The sequence below is a fragment of the Berghia stephanieae genome, chromosome 5 (genome assembly GCF_034508935.2).
Source record: "Berghia stephanieae isolate SIO BIC M18660-M18661 chromosome 5, UCSD_Bste_1.3, whole genome shotgun sequence".
NCBI lineage: Eukaryota > Metazoa > Mollusca > Gastropoda > Nudibranchia > Aeolidiidae > Berghia > Berghia stephanieae.
In genome coordinates this window covers 47,267,142-47,294,378 of record NC_088364.1, presented here as the reverse complement: position 1 = coordinate 47,294,378, position 27,237 = coordinate 47,267,142, and the positions used below count along the sequence as shown (strand labels likewise).

Here is a 27,237-nt window from a genome sequence, read left to right as displayed (position 1 = left end):
TCCGACTAAGCCATTGAAGAGGTGTGAGACATATTGGAGAAATACAATCTGACACACTGATCTATGAAATCACTCAGAAGCCTGTATTGGACTAACTCACTTTTTCTTGTCCAGGAAGTTTTGTCCAGGAACACTACGAACTATAGAAACATGTCTGAACCACATTTTAGATTGGGAAGAATCTACAGATATCTTCTAAAATTCAGAGATAATCAGAAGACAGTTAAACATGTACGAAATTTAGAGTCAATGTCAACAAAGATAATAAAGCAACCATTTTAAAAGCTCACTGTAGACTGAATTAAAGATGACAAATTCAAACACAGTGATATGAGAAAGTGTGTATGAAACAAAGCCAGACAAAGCAGAAAGAAAAATACAAGAAAGTATTAAAAAATTGCAAAAATGAATGCCAATTTGTTACTCACAATAAATGAAAAAGGAAGCTCAGTTGCTCAATAAACAGTAAAATCCTTACGGGTTATTTTAAATACCCCGAGAGTGATAAGCTGGGTCTAAATTAGATCAAGCAGATATTACTGCATAAAAAGACCAGCATCTAATAGAAATAGAAGCCTGGTTCAAAGTACAGAAATTAGGATCAGGAGGCCCAGCTCTGTAGCTTTCATCACTCTAGGACAATAATATAGGAGTCAAGTACTAAAACTACATCTCAAACGTCAAATAAATCCACACATTTTTTTTCATACAACAATAGCAAAGATCTTATTGTGGAATGTGTGAAATTGATATTAAAACAGACATTTTTACATTCAATATTCAATTTTACCTTTAGCTGAGTGTAAAAACTCTGTGTGTTTAAAACAGAAGATGTAGAAGCATGCTTGGCATACAGAATAAAAGGCTGAATGGTGCTCTATACCAGCGTGTCTATTTATATCACTTGTTTGATCAAGGTAGTTATGAACCCAATGCATCATAAGCTCCATCACAGTCTTGGCAGAGCTAAAATAATTATTTAAAAAATAAATAGCTTGCTTAACTCATTGTATATCACAAACTTTAATCTTTAAAATAGGCATTGTGATTGATTTTAACTTGTTTTAAACAGACATTTTCTTGAAATCATGTCTTATAATTGCTTCCTTACTTTGCACTCCTTATATAAATAACCAAAACCAATACAATATATAGGTTACAAGTATAGTTTATAACCAATTCTTTTTTCAAATAATGTAAAATTGTAATGTGGAAATATCTTAATTAAATTTTCACATTCATATGCGCATAAGAATGGAAATTAATTACACTTAAGCTTGTCAGAGACAACAGCTGAATATGTGAAGATAAAAGCATCAAGCTTTTGCAAATATTTCAACAAATATTTTATGGGTTTTTTTTAATGAAAATCAAGTTTAACCAATCAAAGATTACTTTATTTGCCTCGTGAAACTATTTTTTTTTTATTTTTTGCAAACCTTAATTCTCCATATGATAATTACTTATTTTAAAAAAGCATCCAATATAATTTTCAAGTTCTTACCAAATAGGAATATAATTTGCTCTGGCCAGAAAACTGCCAATGTAACAGGCTGCTATTTGCCTGAAGATGGGCTGTGTCATAGGGTCTGTTACTTTCTTCCACAAATAGTCTATAAAACCATCAACAAGGGCCTGAAATCCGGGAATAAATAGATTAAATCAGTGTTTCCTCTGGGTAATGGAAAAGCATATGTAAAAAAAAAAAAAATTATAAATATATTAATCACTTACACAATTCAAGAATTGAAGACCTCACGGACCTCAATGCAAAAATACCAGTCAAATTTTTATGATTTTTCAGCCAATCAGTGATAAAAATAATCAACTTAGTTTACTCACAATAATTTTCATGATAAACATAATCTAAATTCCCTATCTGATTACTTACTACAATTTTATCATTTTGTGTACTGTGTACAGCTGAATACAAATTTTAATTTCCATTTTCTAAAAACTAACTGTCTGTGACCTAAACCCTTTTAGGCTCTTCCATTTGAGTTCTAGAAAACTATCAAATTCAGGATTTTGACATTGCTCCTCCTGCTATTATGACTGCAACTGATAAATCGCCTAAATTATACCACCTGTACCAAAGAGATTTTTTTTAATGAAATTAAATCTTATTTTTGAGATATAGAAAACTCCTCTGGCTTGGACTAGTAGCAAATCTATGGCCATACCTATACATGTAGGTAGTATTTCATGACTACTTACATTAAGTATCGGGTGTCCCCGACTCCATTACTGCTAATGGCAACAAAGGGGGAGAAAAACATTAAGCATAACGCAATTTTATTAGGTAAAATATGTCAAAAGAACTACTGGAACAGATAATTCCAAAATTCAATACATGAATAGTTTAAACACATTTTGATATTTTACATTTTTTAAATGTGCTCAAAAGTCTCCATCCATCATGTGCATTGTGCTTTTGTATTCTGATAAAATGATGAGAAGCATTCTGATATTGTTACAGTCTTTTTATTAGATCACCGAGCATTTGTTATTTTCAACCCGAAATGTTGTCTTTGTGATAAGCTAGTCAGATTATAAGATATTCACACATTGTTTCGCTTGCCTCAAGATCAGACACAGTTTTATTTCTCGCCAACATTGTTGTGGGTTATTCCTTGGTGAACAACTGTAAAGTGGTTTCATTTTAAATTTGTTTCTTAAGATCATATGAATTGATGATCTTGACAAACCGAATTACCTTCTGCAACTTCAAATAGATTTCTTGGGCATCATAACAATCAAAAAATGAAAAGCTCCAAGATCTTCCTCATGTGGATTACCAAAAGACAACTTCTTAATTTGAATTGCTCATACCACCTTCAAATTGTTATCTTAGATGGTGTAAATCTAGATATACTGATCTTGAATCAGCCTGTGTTCTATACAGTACTAAAAAAAAAATATAATAATATTGAGCTTTTATATAGCGCAATATCCACTAAATGAGCTCAAACTGCTTTACAAAGGGTCCCTGAACAACAGCAACATGTAACATGTAGAACGAGACATCACGCCTGTTAGACGATAAAGATATTACAATTTTTTTCCAACAGAGACAACACTGTTAACAGCCAGGTGCTCATATTACACTAGAATACTGTCAGAGAATGTTAGTAAAGAGCCTTTTCCTAGGACTCAACTATGCGCCAACCCAGGACCTTCTGATCCAAAAGCGAGTGCCATACCACAAGACCACATAGCCGCACTACAATTGAAGTTGTTTTGCTGAGTTCGGCTCAATGTATTTTCCAACACAAAAAGCGTTTTCTTCATTTGTCCAAGTTACGGCTGATGTTACAACACTCCTTGAACATGCTGAAATATTTTTAGATAATCTACATGTGTGTGGATACTCAGATTGGATTCTTTTCAAATTTTATGTAAAAATAAGAAAGCTGTTAACCATTTTTTCATAGTCATCAAGTTTAAAACACAAGGTTTTGTGATAACGAAAATTTTAGTACATGTTAAGAAAAACAATTTAAATTTGACAAACTGCACAGACTTCCAGTATCAACACTATCTTTTCCCTGAATAATCAATTCACTTCAATAATCACAACAATACTTTAAGAAAAGGTACAAATATTTTTTTTTTCCAAAACCTTTTGAAAAAGCAAACCTTACTCACCTTATTAAAACTGCAGATATAAAACATGATAAATGGGGTGTGGTTAGACAAGTACGTCGGAAATACATATTTGTCAAAGGATGAAAGCAGCTCTCTATACAACTTTTTTGTCACTGACCAATTAAGAACACCTGAAACACATATGTAAAATCAAAAGTTACAGAGTATCGTGGGTAAAACAAATACTGTGATTTTGTATTTGATAATAAACAGTAGTCGTATTGATGACAACAGCTGCTATTTTCCAACTATTTTTGTGACACGGCAAGCTGTGTGGTCTTTGCTTCATAACCTTGAGGTGCCAGGGATGCGACAAATATCCATGTTGTGCTGCTTTGATTAGGTCACCTCGCTCTACTCACTGCAAATAGTCTAACCTTCCGTTGAAAAAATAACCCAAAGACAATATTTCCCACGGAGATGAATAAAGAAAATTAAAATTTGATAAATGGGCACCAACGATTGCTAGTTCCCCGTCGCTTAGAAAAGTTATCTTTTGTTGTATAGTGCATTTCACAAGTTTCGTTTTAGATTCAACTTCCTAAACTGAGTGCTGAAGAAAAACCTGGACTGAACATTGTGTGTGAGCTGAGTGATGCTGGAACCCCCCCTTCATTCTTCAACATGGCTCCAAACTGACCTTTAAAAAATAGATATACCCCTACCCCCTCCCTTTCATTTAATGCAATTATCAAAAGTGCCATTGATACTGAATTGGTTGAGTGTTCGTCCATAAGAACATAGAACATTTGATGAAAAGTAATGCATTATGGGCACACTTTAAAACAACATTGGATCTGCATGAAAATATAAAAATGAGTATTTCTTCATTGCATTTCATCAATTTCTCAATATTATTTTAGAGGCACATTTGACATACTGAATTCTTACCTTTTGTCGTAAAGTGAAAACTTCTAATATCATTTGCTATTGCTGTATTATTACAGAATCAGAATTAGCATAACTAAGCCAGAGAAACATTTGTCTACATGATGAGACCGTCATCTTGGTGGTCTTATACATTATAAAATTTGTAACTCTTCTTCCCCCTCAACATATCACTTCTGAGATTCAGATGATAAATCATTACAATAAACCATACAAAGATGTCATATGCCATTCTATTCACTCATTTCTTAAACTTTTCATAAGCAAACCGCTTAATTCTATACATTCTAGACACTTCAGAAAAGTATAAATAATTGTAGAAAAAAAAAAAGAATTACTATTTAAGATCTGACTCCATTGCAACAGAACTAAGGTCAAATATCAATATAATATTTTTTTTCTTTTTTTCTTGGTGTTTCGCTTAAAAATCAGACTTTCAGCAATTTTGGAGTTAAAAAATGTATGTAGCAATTAAATCTGTAGAAAATTGGTAAAGTCCTGATTTTAATATATTTTTTTTTAAACCACTCCCTTTTCCATAAGGGCTTAAAGGATAACCCGAGTCACAGTGTAATGCCTTGACTACTCAGCCACCACACCAATTGTTTGAAGAATAATAAATTATAATTTCAATATGCAGAGCAATACTTATAATACTATGAACTCATATCAGGCATCTAAAATAACAGCTAGGTAATTTGATCTTGACAAACAAAATTTCATTTTTACACTTTTCCATCAAGGATAGCTGACCTTCATGAAAGCATGTCTCCTGGATAAAGTTCAATACAATTTTCATAATAGCGTCCAATGAAGCAGCCTGGGGTAGTTTCGCTTCCAAATCAACTTCTGACTCACTCTTATGACTTTTTACATCTTCTGATGTCTCCTTTTTATCATTTACATCATCTGAGTTAACTTCCTGAAAAAAAAGTTTTTAATACAAAATTAAAATATGAAAAGCACCAGCAATTTTCATACTTGTAAAAGCATATTCGTGCCAGTTGCGTGCATCTCTATTCACCTCAACTTTTCTTTTTCCTTTTTCAGAGGGAAAAGGAACAACACAACATTATACTCTCATTCTAATCCCTCCTTTCCACAAAAACTAGTTCTTTTGTGTACTTCATGATATTTAGGCTTTCATTGGTCTACCTGCACACCTACCCCCGCACCATACTTCCAGGATTCAGTATTCTATCAATTGATCCCATATGCACTCAACAACTCAGATGGCAAAGAGAGATAACTGCCCTTGGTCCTTTCATGTTAATTTTATGTTATTGCTTAAAATCATAAAAATTTACATTTTGTAAGACAGTACATTATTTTTTTATTGTCTGTGTACTAAATAAAGTCAATACTATCCACAAATATATTTTTACTTGCAACTTTAAGTGGGTAAATAGCTGTGATGTTATTTTTACATGTATTTGTTTCAGTAACAAAATGTTATTGTGAGTTACTTCGTGCAGTTTTCAAAGAATTGTTCACCCTGTGACTTTTTGTAACAAGCCAGGATGTTAGATAGTTGCTGTTTAAATCAGCATCTCATGGCTAGCAGTGAGGTAAAAAACTAATATGGAAACATCTTTATTGCAAACCGACCAAAGACTTATTTATCTTACTAATCCAAGCAATGGGAAATACATGCATTTTTATCACTCTCTGTCATTTCTAATAAACACATTACTTAACACCACTTTAAGTATGTAAGGAAGACGACATTCCACTATCTCATCTGTCACTTTTCTTTCATATCATATAAACTTTAAATAAACATTTAATTCAATGGCTACACAAGAAAATTAAACTCCTGTCCATGTAAAATTCAAGCCTGGCAGGAGAACAAAAAATTAAGGAATGTTGTTTTAGAACCTATCTATATACGAAGCAATTCACTCATTCTTTTATATATTTTTTTAAAACCTTTCTATGTTAGGATCTTTTTAGTTTACTTATATCTCAGAGGTAATAATGGATAATTTCTGATATTCACAATATTTTGTGCAAGCTCTATACATACCATGGAAAACATTTCATCATCCTCTAGTTCTTCCTCGCTTGCATAGACTTCTGACAGGGCATCTCTAGATATCCACACCTACCCAAAAAAAAATCATAGTTATGAAATGGATGAAATAACATTTCTATTGGTCTTAAATCATAAGTAGAGTATGAACTAAAAATTGAGCATTTACATAGTACAATATCCACTAAACATGCTCAAAGTGCCAAACAAGGGATCCCCAGGCAACAGCAACACTAAACATGCAGGATGATATATGCGATACTACAAAAAAATTTTCAACAACCAAGGACACACTTTACAACTGAGTACAGTGAGGAATGTTAGTTCCAAGAACTCAACTTTGCCCTGCCATGGCAGGATCCAAACCTGGGACCTTCTGGCCCTAAGGAGAGTGACAGATCATAAGACCACAAAGCCCCAAATGATGATGCAATCACAATCATATTGAAAGATATCAAAATATATTTTAAAGCAAGGTATGATGAAATTATCCAAATCTGCTAAAGATTTTGGGGGTAAAGAAAGTACTTGTGTGGCATGGTGCCTCAGCAGTTCCATGTCTCAACTTGTCACAAAGGTCAACCAATGCTGAGTGATCAAAGCAATCGTGGACAATTTTGGCTATTCGACTCAGGTGTGAATGAGTACCTGGCTACAAGTAGTGATGAATATTGTATGAGTGTTAATACAAATAGGACACCTAACAGGCAACTGGTACAGTATGAAATGGAAATAGGGTTCCATATGGCCTGCTAGGGGAATAAATGAAATGCTGTGAAGAGCATTGAGCATGGTAAATCCATGGAAATGTGCTATATAAATGTTCATGTTTTTATCTATTTAATACGCGTGTAAACAATATCACCTATATTTTTTTTTTATTCAGTTGATCATTCTACAAAATATTAGCTACAAGTGATTATTCTGTTAAAACATGATTCGTAACATATGCTAACAGAATATTTACATCAGATCATGAACGTGCAGATTATTTTTCAATGTTAAATTTAAACATGTCAATAATCTTTCATTTAAATTTACTATATCCTTAAAGCATAAATAGCATATGAAACAAAAAGCCTTAAAGTCATTACTTACATCTAGTTTCAGCATGCGTTTGACAATCAAATCCAAAATATCCATCCTTAAATCAGGTAAATACCATGTAATTTTCAAAAGATTGCTGACATAATTTTCAAAGACTGAACTTCCTTTATTTACGAAAGGAAACATCTCATCCAGAAGAGGCAATAACACAACAGTTGTCCTTCGAAGAGAAATACAGGGAAATATTTATTTAATATAGTATGTATCAAGCATGACTGCCTACGTGCAAATTTCAAATCAACACAAAAGTCAATGGTAAAATTTTAGCAATACTATATTAAACTAAACTAAAAATGCTACATACAACCTTTTATACGTAAAATAAAACTCTTCTTTGAAGATAGCGACCATTATGAGCTAGCGATCAACTACGTTATAATAGGCATGGAACTGAGTGATAGCCTTTATAATTTTCAGGGGAATTTTTTATTTCTACTTAACTAAACTAAATGAATTAAATTCCCTTTATTCATCCCATAGGGGAAATTTTTCTCCAGGGTCTATTCCAAGGGAAGACCAAAATAACCCAGGCATCAGCCGCAGTGCAGCGCCGAAATTGAGCTAGTGCAAGGTGACTTGCTCAAGGTCACACAGCGAAGCAAAGACTGTACCGCTGAGCCACGCTGCCTCCTAACTGCGGTAACTTATGAAGAAAAAAAATGTTATCTATAACACTACGGGCAAATTGATGTGAAATCAAAATCCGTGATATTTCTTCCATTTCCTTAAGTCCGTAATTGTCATCAAATTTCCTTAACAATCACAGGTAATTTGTAAAAGTAGACAGATAGAATGAAGTCTCTTTGTTTGTTTATTTTCATTATGATGCCTAGCAAATCACTGAGAGACTAGACCAAGTGTGTGACAGATGCAACAAATAAGTATGAATTAGAATATGATCCGGAAGTAACTCACTCGCAGACACATTTCAATACACTATTCAAAAACTCATTCTACAAACTAGTCACGATGCTTTTCAAATCTTGTTTATCATTTGGAGATAATTTTCAACAAATCATCACGTCATTTTTTCCTCAAATTAAAAAAAAGGAAACAACTTTTATAACTTGATGTAGAACTGCTTATTTGCATTTTTACAGTAAGGAGAGGTAACTAAGCTCAAAACATTCCTTATTCTATCTGCGTCAAATCCATGTCTATTTTTTATTTTTACCATTGTGAACACAAGACAGATCCCCCACAAATAATAAAATAGCATCATGACATGATTGAAAGCATATTTTGCTGTTTTACAATTATAGTTTTTAAGTTTATGTTTAAATGATTTGGTGCCAATCTGTCCAGGCTGACATCATAAAAACAGGAGTATCACCAAAATTCAAGCAGATGTCAAAATATGACAAAAGACATGATGTTTTTTGTTTTTTTATTGGGATCACTACAAACAAAGGCAAATGAATAGCACCGCAAAATCATCTGAAAATTTCTGGAAAAAAAAACAAACAAAAAACAAAAAAATTCAGCGAAAGATTATCATCATTGACAATTAGCTTGTAGGGTTTCTCCTGCAATCGTGATAGGCTTGCTGGCAGGCCACAGCCAGCAATCTCCCATGCACGTAAATGTTACATCAAAAATAAAATGGCATTGAAGAAAATAGGCTTCTTAATATCTTAATTCGTTAACTTTAAGGAATTTGATTTGCTTTTTTAAAATGGGTATATGAATAACGTTTATCAAAATTGTTGCTACATGCAAACTTTCAGAATTTTAGGATTTGTAGGGGAAAAAGCATGTTCTAGAGATTTCTCTTTTAATGATTATAGAATAATTTGAACTACAAATAAGTTTACCACATGATTCATACTACAATGATAAAGAATAACTTTTGTGTTTTCATATGTTATGTTTGTTTTTAAGGGTTTTACGGCGCTTGCAACACATTTAGGTCATAGCAGCGCCAGCAAAAAGGAAGAAAATGGGATAGTTAAAAGTTGTAGAATTACAATTAAAGCACACAAGAAAAAGGAAGACAAAGGGGAATTGGTTCAAATAGGAAGATGTAGATTCCAAGAGCACATTATCAAAGCACTTAGTTTGAGATCACCTAAAAGTCTCACTCAGACACAAGCACAGACCTGCGCTAAGAGGAATACACTCAAATGTTTACAAATCATATATAATACATAAACGAAACATAATACAGCGCATAACAGAGAGATGATTTACAAGTAAAACAATATCATCCCCCAAAACTAACTATACATTTGACTGTTTCCCTTTTAGTCAGGGTATGCAGCCAGGGCCAGGACAAAACCAAATAATCCAAGGCAAAAACAGAAAGGCAGTTGGAAAACAGATATAATGGGATAGAAGACACAGTAAGTATCTCCCTGCCCACTATGGGAGGTCAGGAACCCCACCCAGTGTGTTTTCATAAATATTTGAGATAGCACAGTATTTAACCTTAAGACTTAATCTATTGCAAACATTCACTTTTAAAAATCAAAATAGGCTCACATCGGGATTAATTGACACAGTGATCGCAGAAGATTGTGAATATGGTTGAAGTCTTGATCCATTTTGAGACAGAGCTGTATTTTGTCCTCTTGAGCAACTGCTTCAAATGTTTTGTTATCTATGGGAAATAGGGAAGTTAAATCATAAAGGGAAGAGTATAAACAAAATGCAGTCCTATTCGACCCTCCTTTTTTTTGTGTCAAATTATAGCTGTTCCTTAAATTTATATAAATATACATATAGGGTGGTTTGAAAAGTTTTGCAAATTTCCACAATAACTCCCTGGTTTTTAGAAATAATTCGTTAAACAATAAATCAAAAGAAAGCCTGAAATCTCAATTACAGATTGTATACTTAATTTTTTTTTATATAGTCACCTTCACAACCAATACAGAGCGACCAATGCCACACCATTTGACATATCCCATCCAGCAAGCTTCACGACTTTGTTGCTTTCATAGTGGTTTCCTTTGACCTTGAGATAATCCTTCAATTTAGGGAATAAGAAGAAGAATGAAGGCGCTAGGTCAGGACTGTAGGGTGGATGTGGCAAGGTGAAGAAATCCATTTTCCTCAGTGAGAATTTCCGCTGCTCTTTCATGTCATATGTCAACATTCATGGGACCCACCTGACAGACACTTTCCTGTATCCAAGGATCACTGTTACGATGTGGTGTACCCTTTCCTTTGAAATTCCAACTTATTTTGCAATGTCAGTCTGTCTAACACGCCATTTTGCCAGAATCATGTGTTCGACTTCAATTTGATTACTGACATACAAGGCACTTCAGGGCCTCCCGCAATGAGTTTGAAGTTGTGTTTCGATCAGGTCTCCTCCTTCCGGGAAAGGTACCTATTGCCAAACGATGCTATAAACACACTTCATTTTGGTATGGATTTCAATGGGTGAACAACCTTCAACATTCAGAAATTCAATAACAGCACACTGCTTGAATCGAATCTCTTTTGGTGCAGCCATTTTCATTTTTTATTTTGACCAAGATTGCTGACCACGTGATAGGATAAAAGCAATTATGTCACACGAAGACATCATAGACCTTACAAATTTCGACACACCAAAGCCAATTGGTTAGAGAAAATTTATCCCAAATGTTAAGATTCTAAGTAAAATATCTCTAAATTATAAGAAAAATTGCAAAACGTTCCAGCCCACCTTTGTATATAGCAGTAGTAGTCTCTGTTTATAAGCACTGTGGTTTTTAGCACAAAAGCACACCCCAGTCGTGAATCAGAACTTTTACTAAATAAAAATACCCTTTAAAAGCATGGTTACCTAAATGGACTCCGCTCATAACCATGCTCATTTTTCTTACCAAAATTTTCAAAATAAGGAGATCATTCATCAGTAAACATAATTTTATGAAAGTATCAAACCAAACCCGCTTATTCCATCAACTCTTTTGCGTGAAACATACCCATTCTAGTGGTTAACAACTACATGATGAAAACAGGTCTGCTATAAAACCTACAGTGATAATTTCACAAAGCCTCGGGTTTGAGAGTTTATTTCCAACATGAGAGTCATTTAATTGATCAATATTTGAAGGTGTTTTCTGAAAAATTCTAAAAGCATGTTTTTTTCAGAGTACAGCAACAATCTGGTTCTGACAATAAATTACTAATGATCCACATTACCGCTGTGAAAAAAAACACATGAATAAAAACGGTAAAAATAAAAACCTACCTCCTCTCATTTTCCTGATCAAGACAAGTAGAAGTGGCTTGAAGTAATTTACATGTGCCGATACGAGGCTACGTATAAAGCTAATGTATACTTGTATCACCTCTGGACCACTGTCTAGCCAATTCATATTCTGAAGGCAGAAAATTAAAAAGGGGGGGATAGTCATTTACAGGTAAAGAGGTGAAGACCAAGGACTTTCAAAAATATACATAAATTTGGAAATCAAAGCTAAATTTTTTACAAATACATTGTAAACAATTACTCCATAAATCTTAGATATGCAATCTGTTTGTAAAATGAATCAGGAAAGTTGTGGAGATGGATTTTAAACATTATTAAGTAATGTCAGTCCTCCATATGTTCTAAAATTGCATCACACTGAAGATTATTCAAATACTATTTAAATGCCTGAATAAAAAATGACTTTTTGATCAAATTTGACCATAAAAGGATCAACCTGATTATTAATTTTCTGTTTTTACACCAACCCGAGTCCACAAATAATTTTTTTTTTAAAGTTATCTTGAATAGAAAATCACAGCTCAACTTTAACCTTCCACCACTTACTTTCACAAAACAGTCAGACAACGGGTTTGATTACCATGAGACGTTTGCCCCTACAGCAAATATGACTTCAATGCACATTATCATGCAGCTTGCTGCACAGTACAACATAGCTTTAAATCAGATGGATGTTAAACCGCGCATCTGAATGCCCCAATAGATTGTACAATTTATAAGGAACAGCTTTGAAGTTAAACGCTCTGATTTCTTGGAAGTCTAGGAAACAGCCAGTTGTAGCCCTTTCAACATTTGAGGCTGAATATATTGCTCTTACATTTGCAGTGCAAGAGGTCTTGTATCTCAGTCAATTTCTAAAAGGTATTGGCAGTAATGATGATAAGCATTTGCCACTTATACATGAGGATAACCAGGGTAGCCACCATAGGTCTAAACATATTGATGTTCGCTATCACTTCATACGAGCTGAGCTCAAAAAGGGATTTGAATTGAAATATTGCCTAACAGGTGATATATAAGCTGATTTGATGACTAAGCCTGCTAAAAGGGCTCAATTAAACAAATTTAGAACTCTTATTTTTGGAGAATAGACTTAAGTTAGGTCAATAAAAATGTCTTTGAGCTTTATTATTATCTTCTTGTTCTTGTTGTAATACTACATATTATGTTTCTATTCTATGGAGTCGTAATAAGAGACATGTAATGTATGTTACATATCATCCACAATGCAATTATTATTATTTTTAATTATTTTTGTGTATTTGACGGGACACCGATTAATATTGTGGAACCACTCAACCCAGAGGCGTTAAGTGATTAAATGTGAGAGAACAATTTATTACTGAGTATAAGTTAGAGTATACACAAATATATCGCAACAACATTGTAAGTAGAAGGACAAAATAATATAGCTCAAATGTGGAAAGTAAGGAACAAAGAGTTCATCCTTCTCTAGGGCATGTTACTCTGATATTTGTAAGCTCAACTAATATTTTAAACAATGGACTTAACGAATAATAACTAATTAATCTGTAACTGAAGACAATAGCTAATAGGAGCATCTCTTTCCTAGAGTAACTCAATGTATAAGTCCAAAACAAATACACTTTTTGTTTAATGTTGACTATTGATTGAACTTTGTTTTCAATGTGAAATCATTCACGATCAAGTGGGGGTGTTGAGTTATAAATATGATCTTAAAGATTTGCACTATTTCCAAAATGTATCTGGCACCTCTATTAACAACCTTGTTAAGAAAAATAATTGTTCTTCTTCGTTACCCCACCATTAAAAATAGAAAGTTTCGTTTGTTTTTCAAAAAGCAAATGTTCAAGTTCCCCCATAATGGATAGGAAACACCACTGTGCAACAATGGCGTATGACTTTCATTACGAGTATAATTTATTCTATGCAATTCTATCATATCCACAACAAAAATTTATGATGTAATTCTAAACGCCTCTTGATACTATCAAGTTATGATAATCTTTCTAATCTATTCTTTTTAAAATAGGGTTGGAGTCAAAATTGTTCCATAAATAAATAAAAAAAATTTTTAAAAATTCCCTTTATTCATCCCCAAGGGGAAATTTGTCTTTAGGATCTATTCCAAGGGAAGACTGGAATAACCCAGGCATCAGCCGCATTGCAGCACCACAAAGTGAGCTAGGACAAGGTGACTTGCTCAAGGCCACACATCAAGGCGGGTAGTCGAACTCGGTACCTTTTGGGTACAAAGCAAAGACTGTACTGCTGAGCCACACTGTCCCATAAAGCCACTGTTAAATTTTTATCGAGCACAGAATAACCAACAAATCCAAAAATATAACACTCAGTAGTATAATAAGTATAAAAGACGACTGCCTGTTCCTAACAGCCTTTATTTCTCAGCAAATATTGAAAATTCTCCACAAGTATCTAAAATAATATCACTAGCCCATTTGGAAATTGGGTTTAATGCAAAATTTAAGAATGAATTCTGTATCGCCTTCAACAAGGTATGACAGTTTCTAAGGATAATTTGCTGAGCACATTTTCAAGGTATGCAACAAATCTGAATCTCTTCCTATGCATTAAGATAATTGAGGAATTTTAGGTATCAAAATCTTACAATTAGGACTTTTACAGAACATCACATTATATAAGACATATGAGGCACTCACTATTATGGCTTTGACAAGCTGTTTGTGGTTTTCCTTCAATAAATTTATACATTCCTCCAACTTTTGAAGAATCGCAATTACTTCAGCTGATGCCTGTAATGAAATGAAGTAATATATAAACACTCAAATATTTCTGAAATTTCTAATGAATATTGATTATAATGTGAAGTGAATATAATGTATATTCAAACTGCTTCGTCTTATGGAAAGGGGGTAGGGTAGGGACGGTTGAGTAAAAATGTTGGTTCTCTTGATAAGAACACCAAAATCTTTAATGGGCAGTAACAAGAAATTTCAATTAATATAAAAATGTCTAAAGCAACATTTCCCATTTGGAGAAGAAGCAAACAATTCCTAAATACATAATTATAATTTGAAAAGGTATTTGGAAGTTAAAATGTTAAAAACAAAAACTTACCCAAGTTTCATTTGTCAAATAGTCCTTCAATATCTTACACATTCGTTCATCAGCTATCTGTATTTTTTAAATATATAAATATGTGAGAAAGAATCAAAAATCCATCTTGCCCGCTTTTTAACAAGCATGTGTGCAAGTGAAATGGTTAAAACACAGAAGCACTCATCAAAAACATACTCAAATTGAAACAACTCATGAGACTGGGAGTAACTGAAAAACTAAAAAGAACAAACATTCATTATCATAAAAAAAATACCATTTGGTTCATTAAAAGGAATAAACTGATTAAGAAATGCTAATCGTAATGTAACTCACCTAAATAATGGTTTGAGTCTAATCTTAATGTAATATCTCAAATTATAAATTCACTAAAACCAAAAGCTGATTAAATTTTGAAAAATGAAATGAAATGACAATTAGAACTCAACTTACTATTTCCTCAGGCGTACATTTTTGTAGAACATTTTCAACTTCATTTTGAATAGTTGTTGCCATCGTTATGTTCTCCTATTAATATTGTTCTCTGCTGAGTACTCAGTCAAATCTGACAAATCACATATTGAGAAGATTAATGGGAGGGGAGATGAATTTTTTTTAAATTTCATTACAAATAATAATAATTAGTTAAAGCTACTACATCATCACCAACAAGAGATGAAGTGAGTAGAAAAGTGCCAGAAGACAATAGAGAATAAAAAATTTTCACGGCGGTGATGGGGTTTGAACCTGCGACCTTATTGGTACAACAACTCCGCCTGGCCGATGAGAGCGTGACTCTACCGCATGAGCTATCCACAGACCCAAAAAAATTTGTATCAAACTCAGGTCATTCATTACTAGAGCTCTCTCTCACCGACTACTGGAGACCGCGGGTCCAACACACAAGCGCCGCGAAGTTAGCAGGCCAGCAATTACGCTTAATAGCCAATATTCTCAACACAAACATATAACATAGAAACAATTGAGACATTGAGTATGCTCCGGTATATGGGGTGAATTTTTAATTCAGAAAAGTGAGTGGAGCAGGCACTTATGTTACATCATCACAAGGGATTTTGTGCACTCTTAAACTTTAAAAAAAATTTATTTTCATTTATCTTTTTAAATAAAGATAGATTATGTGAATACTTTCGATATAAATGAATTAGGTGACAATTAATTATGATTAATGAAGTTCACAATTTTCGTAACATTTTACACGTATATTTTGTTTCATGTTTGGCTCACAAACTTCGTTGTAGTTTAAAAGTAGGCCACTACTATTTTTGTTATTTGCAGTAGTAGTACTGCAAAAATAGTTTAATTTCTGATTTGCAGTATTATTGCAAACAGTTTGTTTTGTTTTTCAGTACAGTTTATTAGTTCAGCATTGTTATTTGCAGTAGCAGACTTGCCAAATTGAAAACTTCAAATTTAGTAATATTAATGTCAATTTTTAGTAATTTCTGAAATTGTGTATGAACAACCACAATATTATTATTATTATTAATGTGTGGAAGGTCGAGTATCCTTAAACAGGCAAATAAATCACCTATTACTCTCGGAAATAGTACAATAGAATTTTCAAATAAAGCAAAAAACCTTGGCGTCATCATTGATAAAGATCTTTCCATGACAAGCCACGTGAATAACACCATACAATCTATGTACTTAGAAATGAAAAAAATAAGCAAAATTCGTAATTTAATACCGAAGCATATAGCAGAACTTTTAATTAATTCCCTTGTTTTATCTAAATTGGACTATTGTAACTCCCTTTGGGCGAATTTAGCTAAAGACAAAATTAGCAAACTTCAGGTTGCTCAAAATAACGCAGCCAGGCTCATTGTACGCAATAACAAAAAATACCCGTCAGCAACTCTTCTTCTCCGTGAGTTACATTGGCTTCCTGTGGAAAAAAGAGTTGCCTATAAGATTTGTACTGTTGTCTACAAATCCCTGAGCACGAACAGTCCCTCCTATATTAAAGACCTTCTAAACATATATGTCCCCAATAGAAACTTGAGGTCAAGCAATGACCAATCAATCCTTGTCAAACCTAAGCCATTGCGTAAAATAGGTGAACAATCTAATCAATTTTCGGCCCCCCATTTTTGGAACTCTCTCCCATCACACGTGAGATGCTCGGATTCGTTGACAACGTTCAAATCTCGCTTAAAGTTTTATCTTTTTACATCATAATGTTGCAATATTATTTTCATATTTTGTTGTTGTTAAATTGAAATCGTATCACGTTTCCTTCACACTTGTCTAACTGTAATATGTTTTGTTTTATATCACTGTAAAGCGCTTAGAGCCTGTGACAACGGGGTAAAGCGCTATATAATTGCCATTTATTATTATTATTATTATTATTATCATTCATCATTATTATAGTAGTAGTAGTAGTAGCAGTAGTAGTAGTAGTAGTAGTAGTAGTAGTAGTAGTAGTAGTAGTAGTAGTAGTAGTAGTAGTAGTAGTAGTAGTAGTAGTAGTAGTAGTTGTTGTTCTTCTTCTTATTATTTATAATTATTATTATTATCATTATCTTTATTATTATCTAAGTATTAAAAATTTGTAATTTTCCATAAAATTTCGTATTTGGCCATGAAATCTGTCTAAAATTCGTAAAATTACGAAAAATTGGTAAATCCGCAATATCCACTATATGTGCTCAAAGCGCTTTACAAGGTGTCCGTGGTCAACAGCAACATTTAACATGTAGGACGGGACATAACTCCTGTTAGGCGATATTACAATTTTTCGGACAAAGACAACGCTGTTAACGGCCAGGTACTCATTTTACACCTGAGTAAAGTGAGAGATTGTGAGTAAAGAGCCTTTTCCAAGGACTCAACTATGCACCAAGCGCGAGGCTCGAACCCAGGACCTTCCAATCCGAAAGTGAGTGTCATACCACTAGACCACATAGCCGCACATGTGTTATTTGCAGTAGCACTGTCTTTTCGGTTATTATCTGATTTAAGGCACCCCCTCCATGACCACAGCCCAACGACAAGTAGACTGAAGTCAAGAAAGAGCTTCATGACGGAAGAAAGCATCAACCCTGACCATGCAGCTGTATACAGGCTTTCCACATGGAGGGAGTGGGACAATCATGCAAATGAAGCTGTTGAAAAATCCGAGAGAAGAACTGCCCTATGGAACTGTTCCCCAGGAATGAATGGGTAACATTGAACAGAGTACAGGCAAAAATTGAGAGAACAGCTGACCATGACCAAAGAGTCTGCTCCACAGATGCTGTGGAATGGGTTCGCAAACAGTCAATATGTTATAAGTATTATATCGCTGAGGCGAACTCAATTAGCAATTGTCATATAGGATAGAGATGGGAAGTAAAGCAAATTTTTATTCCATTTTCTTATTTATTAAGATACATAGAGAGATGCAACTTAAAAAGATCTCTCCCCCCATCTAAAAAGCAACAAACTGATTTTCTCAGACTACAAGTCTGCACTTGACTATTTTCACTGTGATATTTTGAAAGAGGCACTGGCACTGTTCAGGGGTTGATGTCCCTGATGAGAAGGTGGCTATCTTTTTTTTATGTGTTTACATTGGGGATTGGTCAGATAGGTTGGTTGTGTCTGTGTGAAGCAATTTAGTCCGTACATCACAGATTACTTTCAAAATTTATTTAATATGTGCACGTCAGGATGATTGATGCTGATGAATGGATGAGAGGCCTCCCGAAATCTCCTACTTCCCCAGTATTCTTTTTTTTTTGTTGTTGTTGTTGTTGTTATAATGTTCTAAAGTTCTAGTAGGGGTTTGGGAGGGGGGAAACTTTTTTTTTAATAGGTAGGCACTTAAGTTTGACAAATGGATGATGCCAAGTCTGCAAAGATAGATCATCATCAAGCCCTACTGCAACCTCCTCGTGGTGTCGAACGGTAACAGGTCAAGCTGGCCAACTGCAGAGGGCGACAAGAATAGGCAATGGCAAACCATTCTTGTAACTTTGCCGAGTTAACTGCATGAATAAGTCCAAAAAGTTAAACGGTGACAGCGTAAAGGGGAGCATGTTTTCACGGAAGACTGCTGCCTCGCTCGGTTGGGAGCGTGATGTTCGTCAGGTCACACCGAACCGTCAGCCAGTTACTAGGCGAAATAAATTTAACAAATGTGACAAAACCAAAATTGGGACATGGAATGTCAGGACCTGTGCCCAAAAAGGAAAACTAAACAACATTCTAAAAGAAATGAAACGGCTCCAAATAAATATTCTTGGCCTGGCAGAGATGAGATGGAAAGAGCAGGGAACCATGTCAAAACAAGAAAACAACACGACATATAAGATCATATGGAGTGGTGGAACCTCTTTCCAAAAAGGAGTAGGGATGATCTTAGACCAACAATCAACCAAACTTTACAAAGGGCACGTAGCAATCTCAGACAGAGTTTTGTTGGTTAAGCTAAGAGGACCTGTAGTTGACACCAATATTATTCAAGTTTATGCACCAACAGAAGAGGCGACAGATGCAGATATGACAGAGTTTTACCATTCACTAGACAAAGCAAAACGAATGTGTAAATCACAAGAAGTCCTTATGGTAATGGGGGACCTAAATGCTAAGATTGGCAGAGGCAGAGATGGTGACATAATCGGACCACATGGACTCGGAGACAGAAATGAACGAGGAAACATCTGGGCAGATTGGTGTAGAACAAATAAATTAATGATTTCAAACACCTGGTTTCAACAACACCCAAGAAGAACCTGGACATGGCAATCACCAGGGGACAGAGCAAGAAACCAGATAGACTTTATAGCAGTATCATCAAGATTCAGAAATGGCACATTAAATTGCAAAACCTACCCAGGCGCCGATGTAAACAGTGACCATGTCCCAGTTGTTTGTACAGTAAGGATAAAGTTTAAAGCTATTCAGAGAACAGCTGGTAGAATAAAGAGGGATTACAGGTTATGCAAAGACAATGGCATACAAACAAAAATGAGAGAAGAATTTGAAAATGCACTCATGATACAAAGCCAAAGTGAACCTGATAACGAAAAATGTGAAAAACAATTTGATATATTCCAAAAGTGTGTCAAAGCAACTGCAGAAAAGCATTTACCAATAGCTCAAATAAACAGCAAAAATGAATGGATGACAAATGAAATTCTAAACCTATTTGAAGAAAGACGAAAATGCAACAGAGGGTCTGCAGAATACCAAACATTGAACAACCACATTAAATCCAAATGCATCGAGGCACACGAGAACTTTCTCGACTGGAAATGCTGCGAAATCGAAGGAGAATACAAACCCAACCCCCAACAAGCTCACCAAAGAATAAAAGAACTATCAGGGAAAAGGAAAAGCAAAGCAGCAGGAAGTTGTATCCAAAACAAACAAGGGGAACTGCTATTTGAAGAACATCATATAGAAAGCCGATGGGTAGAATACATAGGCGAACTGTACAATGATCCAAATAGAAATGAACCACCATTGAAATTCAAAGAACCATTAAGCGGACCAAACATCACCAAAAGTGAAATTGAACATGCCATGGAACGAATGAGGATGGTAAAGCAACAGGCCCTGATGAAATATCTGTAGAGGTATTAAAAAGCCTAGGAGATCTAGCAATTGATGAACTTCACATATTATTCAACAATATATACAACACTGGGAAAATTCCAGAAGATCTCTGTAACTCTATTTTCATAGCAATACCAAAGAAAGCAGGTGCAGTCAGATGCGAAAATTTTAGAACTATAAGTTTAATAAGCCACATCAACAAAATACTGTTGCGTATAATTATCAACAGGCTAAGGAATAAGATTAACCCCGAAATCGCAGAAGAACAATATGGATTCCAACCTGACAGAGGGACAAGGAACGCATTATACCTCCTCCGTGTTTTAAGTGAAAGAGCTATACAGGTTCAGACCCCACTATACCTCTGTTTTGTCGACTACAAAAAAGCTTTTGATAGAGTACGCCACGAAGAAATACTAAAACAACTGCACTCCATTGGCGCTGATGAGAAAGACCTCAGACTCATGCAAACATTATACTACACCCAGCAGGCATCTATCAAAATCGGGAACTCTACAGGAATTTCCATTCCTATTAAGAAAGGAGTCCGTCAAGGGTGTGTTGCCTCACCAGATCTGTTTAATCTATACCAAGAAACAATCATGAGGGGCATAACTAATATGGAGGGAATAAAAGTAGGACGTCACAACATAAATAATATAAGATACGCAGACGATACGGTACTCATTGCAACATCAGAAATCCAACTTCAAAAGATTGTTGACAAAGTGGTAGTAGATAGTGAAGCCAAGGGAATGGAAGTGAATATCACCAAAACGGAATGCATGGTAATACAGAAAAACCCCGAAAACAACAACACCTGCAATATAACGATTCACGGCGAGCAACTTACCAACGTAGAAAGTTTTAAATACCTAGGTTCAATAGTGACAACAGATGGAAGATGTAACCGAGACATACGAGCAAGAATAACTCAAGCCAAACAGGCCTTCATGGACCTGGGAAACATTTTGAAAAACAAACAGATGTCGTTCGGGATTAGATTCCGAGTCTTGAAGTGCTACGTGTGGCCAATCTTGTTATACGGATGCGAAAGCTGGACTACAAATGCAGAAACACAAAAGAACATTAAAGCTTTTGAAATGTGGTGCTTGAGAAGGATGCAGAGAATATCGTATACTGCACACAAAACGAATGAAGAAGTGCTAAAACAAACATACCAACAAAGGAAACTAATGCCCTTAATAGCGGATCGACAACTATCCTTTTTCGGACACATAGTAAGGAAAGATAAAAATGAATACCTGGCAAGTTGTGGAAAAATACCTGGTAAACGCGCCCGGGGGAGACAAAGAAAAAAGACTCATAGACCAACTGAAGGGCTTCACTAACCTAACAATCCAAGAGCTGTTTGAAAAAGCAAGAGACAGGGAAGAATGGAGAGAGATAATTCATGCAGTATCCGAAGCCTGGACCAGGCATGGAACCTAGAAGAAGAAGAGAAGGCACTTAAATGAATGGCTAAATCTGTGTCACAGTTCTCCCATTCACCTGTGTGACCGCTAGTTATCGTTTGTGAGCTGCAGGCTCAAACCATGGCTTGGTTAAATTGAGATATCTCTGGTATTTATTTACAGAATTGGATAAATTAAATACCAAAATAAAGGGCATTGAACGCCCTATCATTTGGTACAATTACCATTTCCCTCCTTAAATTCATTTAGAAGATATTGTAATGGAAAGATAGCTTAATTGTAGTGGGCAAGAAAATCAAGTCGTTTATCATCATTCATGAAAAAATTCCCTTAAAACATAAATAATCATAAAATTCAATCATTTTCCTTTCCAATGATACCATTTTCAACTTTCAAAACTGCTTCCAGGATACCCTTTGAGCATTCCATAAAATCACACTCGTTTCAAAATCTACCAAAGTAACGCCATTTCAGCTTGGACTGCCGTGGTCAGCGTCGGTCCTTGGCTCCTAGCCTTGTGACGTCACAGTGTTTCAGGGGAATCCCCTTTCGTTTTTTCAGTCAGCTGGTGCCCAATTTCAGGCTGATTCCTATAGTAATTTTTGGTGTTTTTAAGGCATAAAAAATTGAATAACTCTGCTTCTATATAACCTAGAGACAAAATTCAAACGGTTTTATTATCGGGATGGTATACTGCATCATAGTAAACCAGATTTTATACTGTCATTTGAAAACTGAATTTTCATTTAAGTCTAAGTGGGAATCCCAACAAACCCCCTGCCCCTACTAAGTAGCCTACTACTACTAACTACTAGATCATTATTTTAAAAAAGTTTTCCCCCTACTCTAGAACATTATTTTTTTTAAAGAATACTGGGGATGTAGGAGCCTTCGGAAGGCCTCCCGAATGGATTGTTGTTGTTGCACTCCCATCTTAGTCTTAGGTTGTAAGAACTTCTTGACTCCCTCTCCCACTCCCACTCCACCACACTGACACTGAATTGAAATTAACGAGTGATTCCACTCAATCAGTGTGATTGACAATTTGATGAAAATTCCATTCCAGATAGTCAATGAAAATTGAAATTTTAAGAAAAATAGGTCAAGTTTTACTAAAGCTTACACAAATCTAAGTATTCATCTGAGCTTGAAGGTGCTATACTGTACACACATGTGATTGACACAGGCTGTTAGGAAAGATTCAGTAAGGCAACCTAAACAATTGAGATTTTAAAGAGGTTAAAAAATACCAATGATTTCCGGGTCAAATTTTCATTGGAAGTGTATACGTATATACATATGATGCCATGGAGCCCAACAGTCTTTACCCCGAAGTAACGTAAGATAAAAAGCGAATTTCAACCATTGTCGTTCAATACTTTATCTTTTCTTAAATGCCCTTGGTATTTTTTATTGGTCTTAAGAGTAAATCATACCAGCCTGACATTCGACATCTATCCTATTTAGAAAGATTAAAGTATCTAAATTTGCCTTCACTAAAATATCATAGAATGAGAGTTGATTTTATTCATACTCGAGCATGGTTCTAACAATATGTTACAAACACTATGGGAGACAATTTTAAGATATATTCCTGCAGAAACTAGAAAATTACGGAATTCGTGGCTCTCTACACACATGGCTTTGTAATTTCCTCACAAAACATACCATGAAAGTAGTCCTAGACGGCACGTCATCGGATGAAGGTCCAGTCATATGAGGAGTACCACAGGGAACGGTGCTAGGACCCATACTATTTCTTTGTTTCATCAATGACATACCTCTACGAGTAAAATCTCAGATTAGGTTATTCGCCGATGACTGTCTAATATACCAATTAATAAAATCTGCAAACGATCAAATATTGCTACAAGAGGACTTGAATAGTCTCGAACAGTGGGCTAATGATTGGGGAATGAAATTTAACGCAAACAAATGCTACATCCTCAGCACAGCTAAAAAGTACAATGAGACCTACAAGTTAAACAATGCCGTCATGAAACAAGTCGACGATAACCCATACCTTGTCATCACCTTCTCAAAGGACTTGAAATGGGGGGAATACATTAACAAAATAACCCAATAGGCAAGCTCCACCCTCGCCTTTCTCCGCCGAAATCATAGCCACGCCCCAACGTCATGCAAACAAAACGCCTACCTCGCACTTGTGAGATCACAATTGGAATACGGTGCAGTTGCTTGGGACCCCTACCTGAAAGAGGATATTCAAAAACTTGAGAGAGTCCAGAGACAAGGCGCCCGGTTCATAACTGGGAACTATAAGAGCAGAACCCCAGGATGCATGACAAAAATGTTAGAAGAAAAAAAACCTCATCAGCCTCCAGCAAAGAAGAAAACAAACCCGTCTGTCATTCATGTTCAAGATTATAACAGATCAAATACCATCAATAAAGGAAGACTCCTTTTTCACGCCACGACCAAACAAAAGAAAAGTCCGAGCACTCACTTTTGCCAACCACATAACCGAAACCCCATTGCGAGATACGCCACAAACAATTCGAACTGCTTCAAAATCCTACAGACAAGAACACAAAACTACAGAAATTCTTTCTTCATTAGAACTATCTCGGAGTGGAATAGGCTGGATGAAATGGTCATCATGGCACCATACCTAAACGATTCCAAGGCCCGACTGACATGGGCCCGCGCCCAATGAGGACGTCGCTGAAATACAACCAGACCATTGGTTTCTTCAGTGCCAACCATACAGATACAGATTTGTTGAAAGATGTACATACCAGCACGGTTTCCTCGAACACGGATTCCTCGAACACACGGTTTCCTCGAACTCTTTCGAATGAATGTCCCGAATTTTTCTTTATTATTCTTTGTTATAATATCATTCTTTCATCGAACTAATGTTTGCCTCGAACGCGGTTTCCTTGAACGAATTTCACCCAGCCAAAGTAAAAAATAAATGGGTTGTTTTTTGGTGGGGTTTTTTAATGCGCCAATTGATTTCGACCACTGATGATTTACTATGGCATTGACAGTGCGTATGTGTTCATCTTGTCGATCTATCTGCACCGAATTTGTTAGGCATGCAGACACACACAGCCACGTCCACGCCCCATCGCCGTTTCGCATAACCGATACCTCCCTGCTTATTCTTAGCAGTTCGCCATAATTCTATGAGAGAGAGAGAGAGAGAGAGAGAGAGAGAGAGAGAGAGAGAGAGAGAGAGAGAGAGAGACTAATTAAATTGACTTCCAATTGAAATTGAATGCAATGCGTGATGTTGACGAATTTGTTTGCAAAGATGACACGCACACTAAAAATATCTTTTAGAATTAGTCTGTCCCCGCAGTTTTTCGCGTTGGCAAATTTGCGGCCGCAAATTTCACTCTTGGCCGCAAAAAGTAAAAGCCGCAAATTTTTATTTGGCCGCAAAATGCCGCAATTTTCGCCGTTTTTAGGCTATTTTTTGTTTTACAAAAACACAAAAGCTATGAAAAATTGTGAAAAGACGGCGACTTTCAATGCTAGCATCCAAAATTGGCACTAAATAACGGACAAACATGTCTAGCCCTAGCCTCCCACCTCTATGGCCTAGCCTCGGCTATTGGAGATCCCAAGACTTGTTTTTCGCCTCTTTTCCCCCATGTTTTTCATTCAAAAACCCATTAGGACCATATTGAAATATAAAGCAATAATAATAATGCTCAAAATTGGATAGTAAGTAGAGAATACAAATTTAATGTGCCCCCATTGGAAAATGGATTTTGTTTCTCTTTCCTTGTGAATAGTTATTTTTTTCCTCTCCTTAATTAGTTTTTCAAATTATGAATTTTTTATGCGATTGTTCACTTTGATTTCCCAAATTTTAAGAAGCTAAATAGTTAATAAAATATTTTGATTACTTCCTTCTTTTTTTTTACTTACTTACTTACTATGGCTATTATTATTATCATTATTATTATTATTTCAAACCATTCAAAATATAGATAAATTCATGTTGACATGTTGTGACATCAATATTCTACAAAATGCCCTATTTGTGTCAATTTTTTACAGTACATGTTGTTTTAATTGTTTGATTTTTGTAAAACTAGCGGAAAATTTTTGGCAAATTTTGCTATTTTTATGGCAAAAAACCGCGGGGACAGATTAGTCGATCGTTGGTGGACCAGCTGTTTTGGAATCTACATTTCTTAATTAATCCATTTCTAGAGAGATTGCCATGACCTGACAGCAGGGACTTAGTTACTTAATTACCAGGGACAACTGGAATCTTCACCTCCCCAGCAAATTGGACAGTGGCCTCCCATTGTGGGCAGGGAAGCACTTTCTGTGTCTTCTATCCCCCATCTGTTTTCCAACATGCTTTCTGTCTTTGACTTGGAATGAGATTACCTGTTTGTTTGTTTTTTTTCCTGACCCTGGCTTGTAGTTGTAGTAGAAGTGAGACAGTCATATGTATCGAGTTTTGGGAGAGGATATTTTCTTTTGTCTTGTACATCATCTCTCTGTTATGTGCTGTATTATTTTTTGCTTAATATAGATATAGTTTGTAAACATTTGAGTGTGTTCAGTGGGGACCCGTTCTCGCGTCAGGATGAGACTTTTAGGTGATCTCAAACTAAATACACTGATAGTGTACTCTTCGAATTTATATCTGTTCCCTATTTGAACAATTCCCCATTGCATTACTTTTTTTTTGGTGATTTAACTGTAATTCTAGAGCTTTTTACTATACTATTTTCTTCCTTTTCACTGGCGCTGATATGACCTAAATGTGTTGCAAGCGCCATAAAACCCAAAAAACAAACATATCATGACAGGGAAACCCATCTAAATGAGATGATTTTGAATTTTGTAAGCGACGAACATTACCCAATTAGACAGGTTCCATTGATCAGAAATGGTTTACATGGTGAGAAACAAATTTGTATGCATTTGACTGGCTGCCTTTTGGCAAAGGATGCTTGAGTAAAATCCTACTAAGGATACTTGAAAGAAATTGAGACATATTGCCCATTCTTTCTGCTTTTTTATGGATCGTATAATTCATACCTTTTTAAAAAATCTCTCTCTCTCTCTCTCTCTCTCTCTCTCTCTCTCTCTCTCTCTCTCTCTCTCACAAGTTTACTAAAAATATGTGACTTCTTAAAAATCAACGGAGTGTTTATTCGTCCTTCAGGTCGTATTCTTAAAAAGTGTCTAGCCGACCTTCAGTGCTTATGCAAATGAGGTAGGCGTGAAATACGTAAAGGGCATTTGAGTGAAAGGCTGTTGTTTATATTTGTCACCGTATTTTTATATGTATTAAA

The 27,237-nt window shown here is 35.2% G+C and overlaps 1 protein-coding gene across 2 annotated transcripts in view; it reads right to left on the bottom strand.

Annotated features, from left to right (window-relative positions):
- The window catches only part of LOC144973055 (RNA polymerase I-specific transcription initiation factor RRN3-like), a 28,647-nt gene extending 5,485 nt beyond the window's left edge, over positions 1-23,162 (bottom strand). The window contains exons 1-12 of one of the 2 annotated variants that reach the window (XM_078915022.1): positions 23,070-23,162; positions 15,396-15,507; positions 14,964-15,020; positions 14,546-14,638; positions 11,862-11,991; positions 10,157-10,274; positions 7,667-7,835; positions 6,563-6,640; positions 5,290-5,458; positions 3,649-3,779; positions 1,505-1,635; positions 791-966 (exon numbers count right to left, since the gene is read on the bottom strand). In XM_078915022.1, coding sequence (XP_078771148.1) covers positions 791-966; positions 1,505-1,635; positions 3,649-3,779; positions 5,290-5,458; positions 6,563-6,640; positions 7,667-7,835; positions 10,157-10,274; positions 11,862-11,991; positions 14,546-14,638; positions 14,964-15,020; positions 15,396-15,458 — 1,315 coding nt within the window. In that variant the 5' untranslated portion in view covers positions 15,459-15,507; positions 23,070-23,162. Of the gene's footprint in view, positions 1-790; positions 967-1,504; positions 1,636-3,648; positions 3,780-5,289; positions 5,459-6,562; positions 6,641-7,666; positions 7,836-10,156; positions 10,275-11,861; positions 11,992-14,545; positions 14,639-14,963; positions 15,021-15,395; positions 15,508-22,326; positions 22,406-23,069 lie in introns of those variants that run through there. The other variant, XM_078915023.1, reaches the window with a different exon arrangement.
- Between the last annotated feature and the right edge of the window lie 4,075 nt (positions 23,163-27,237).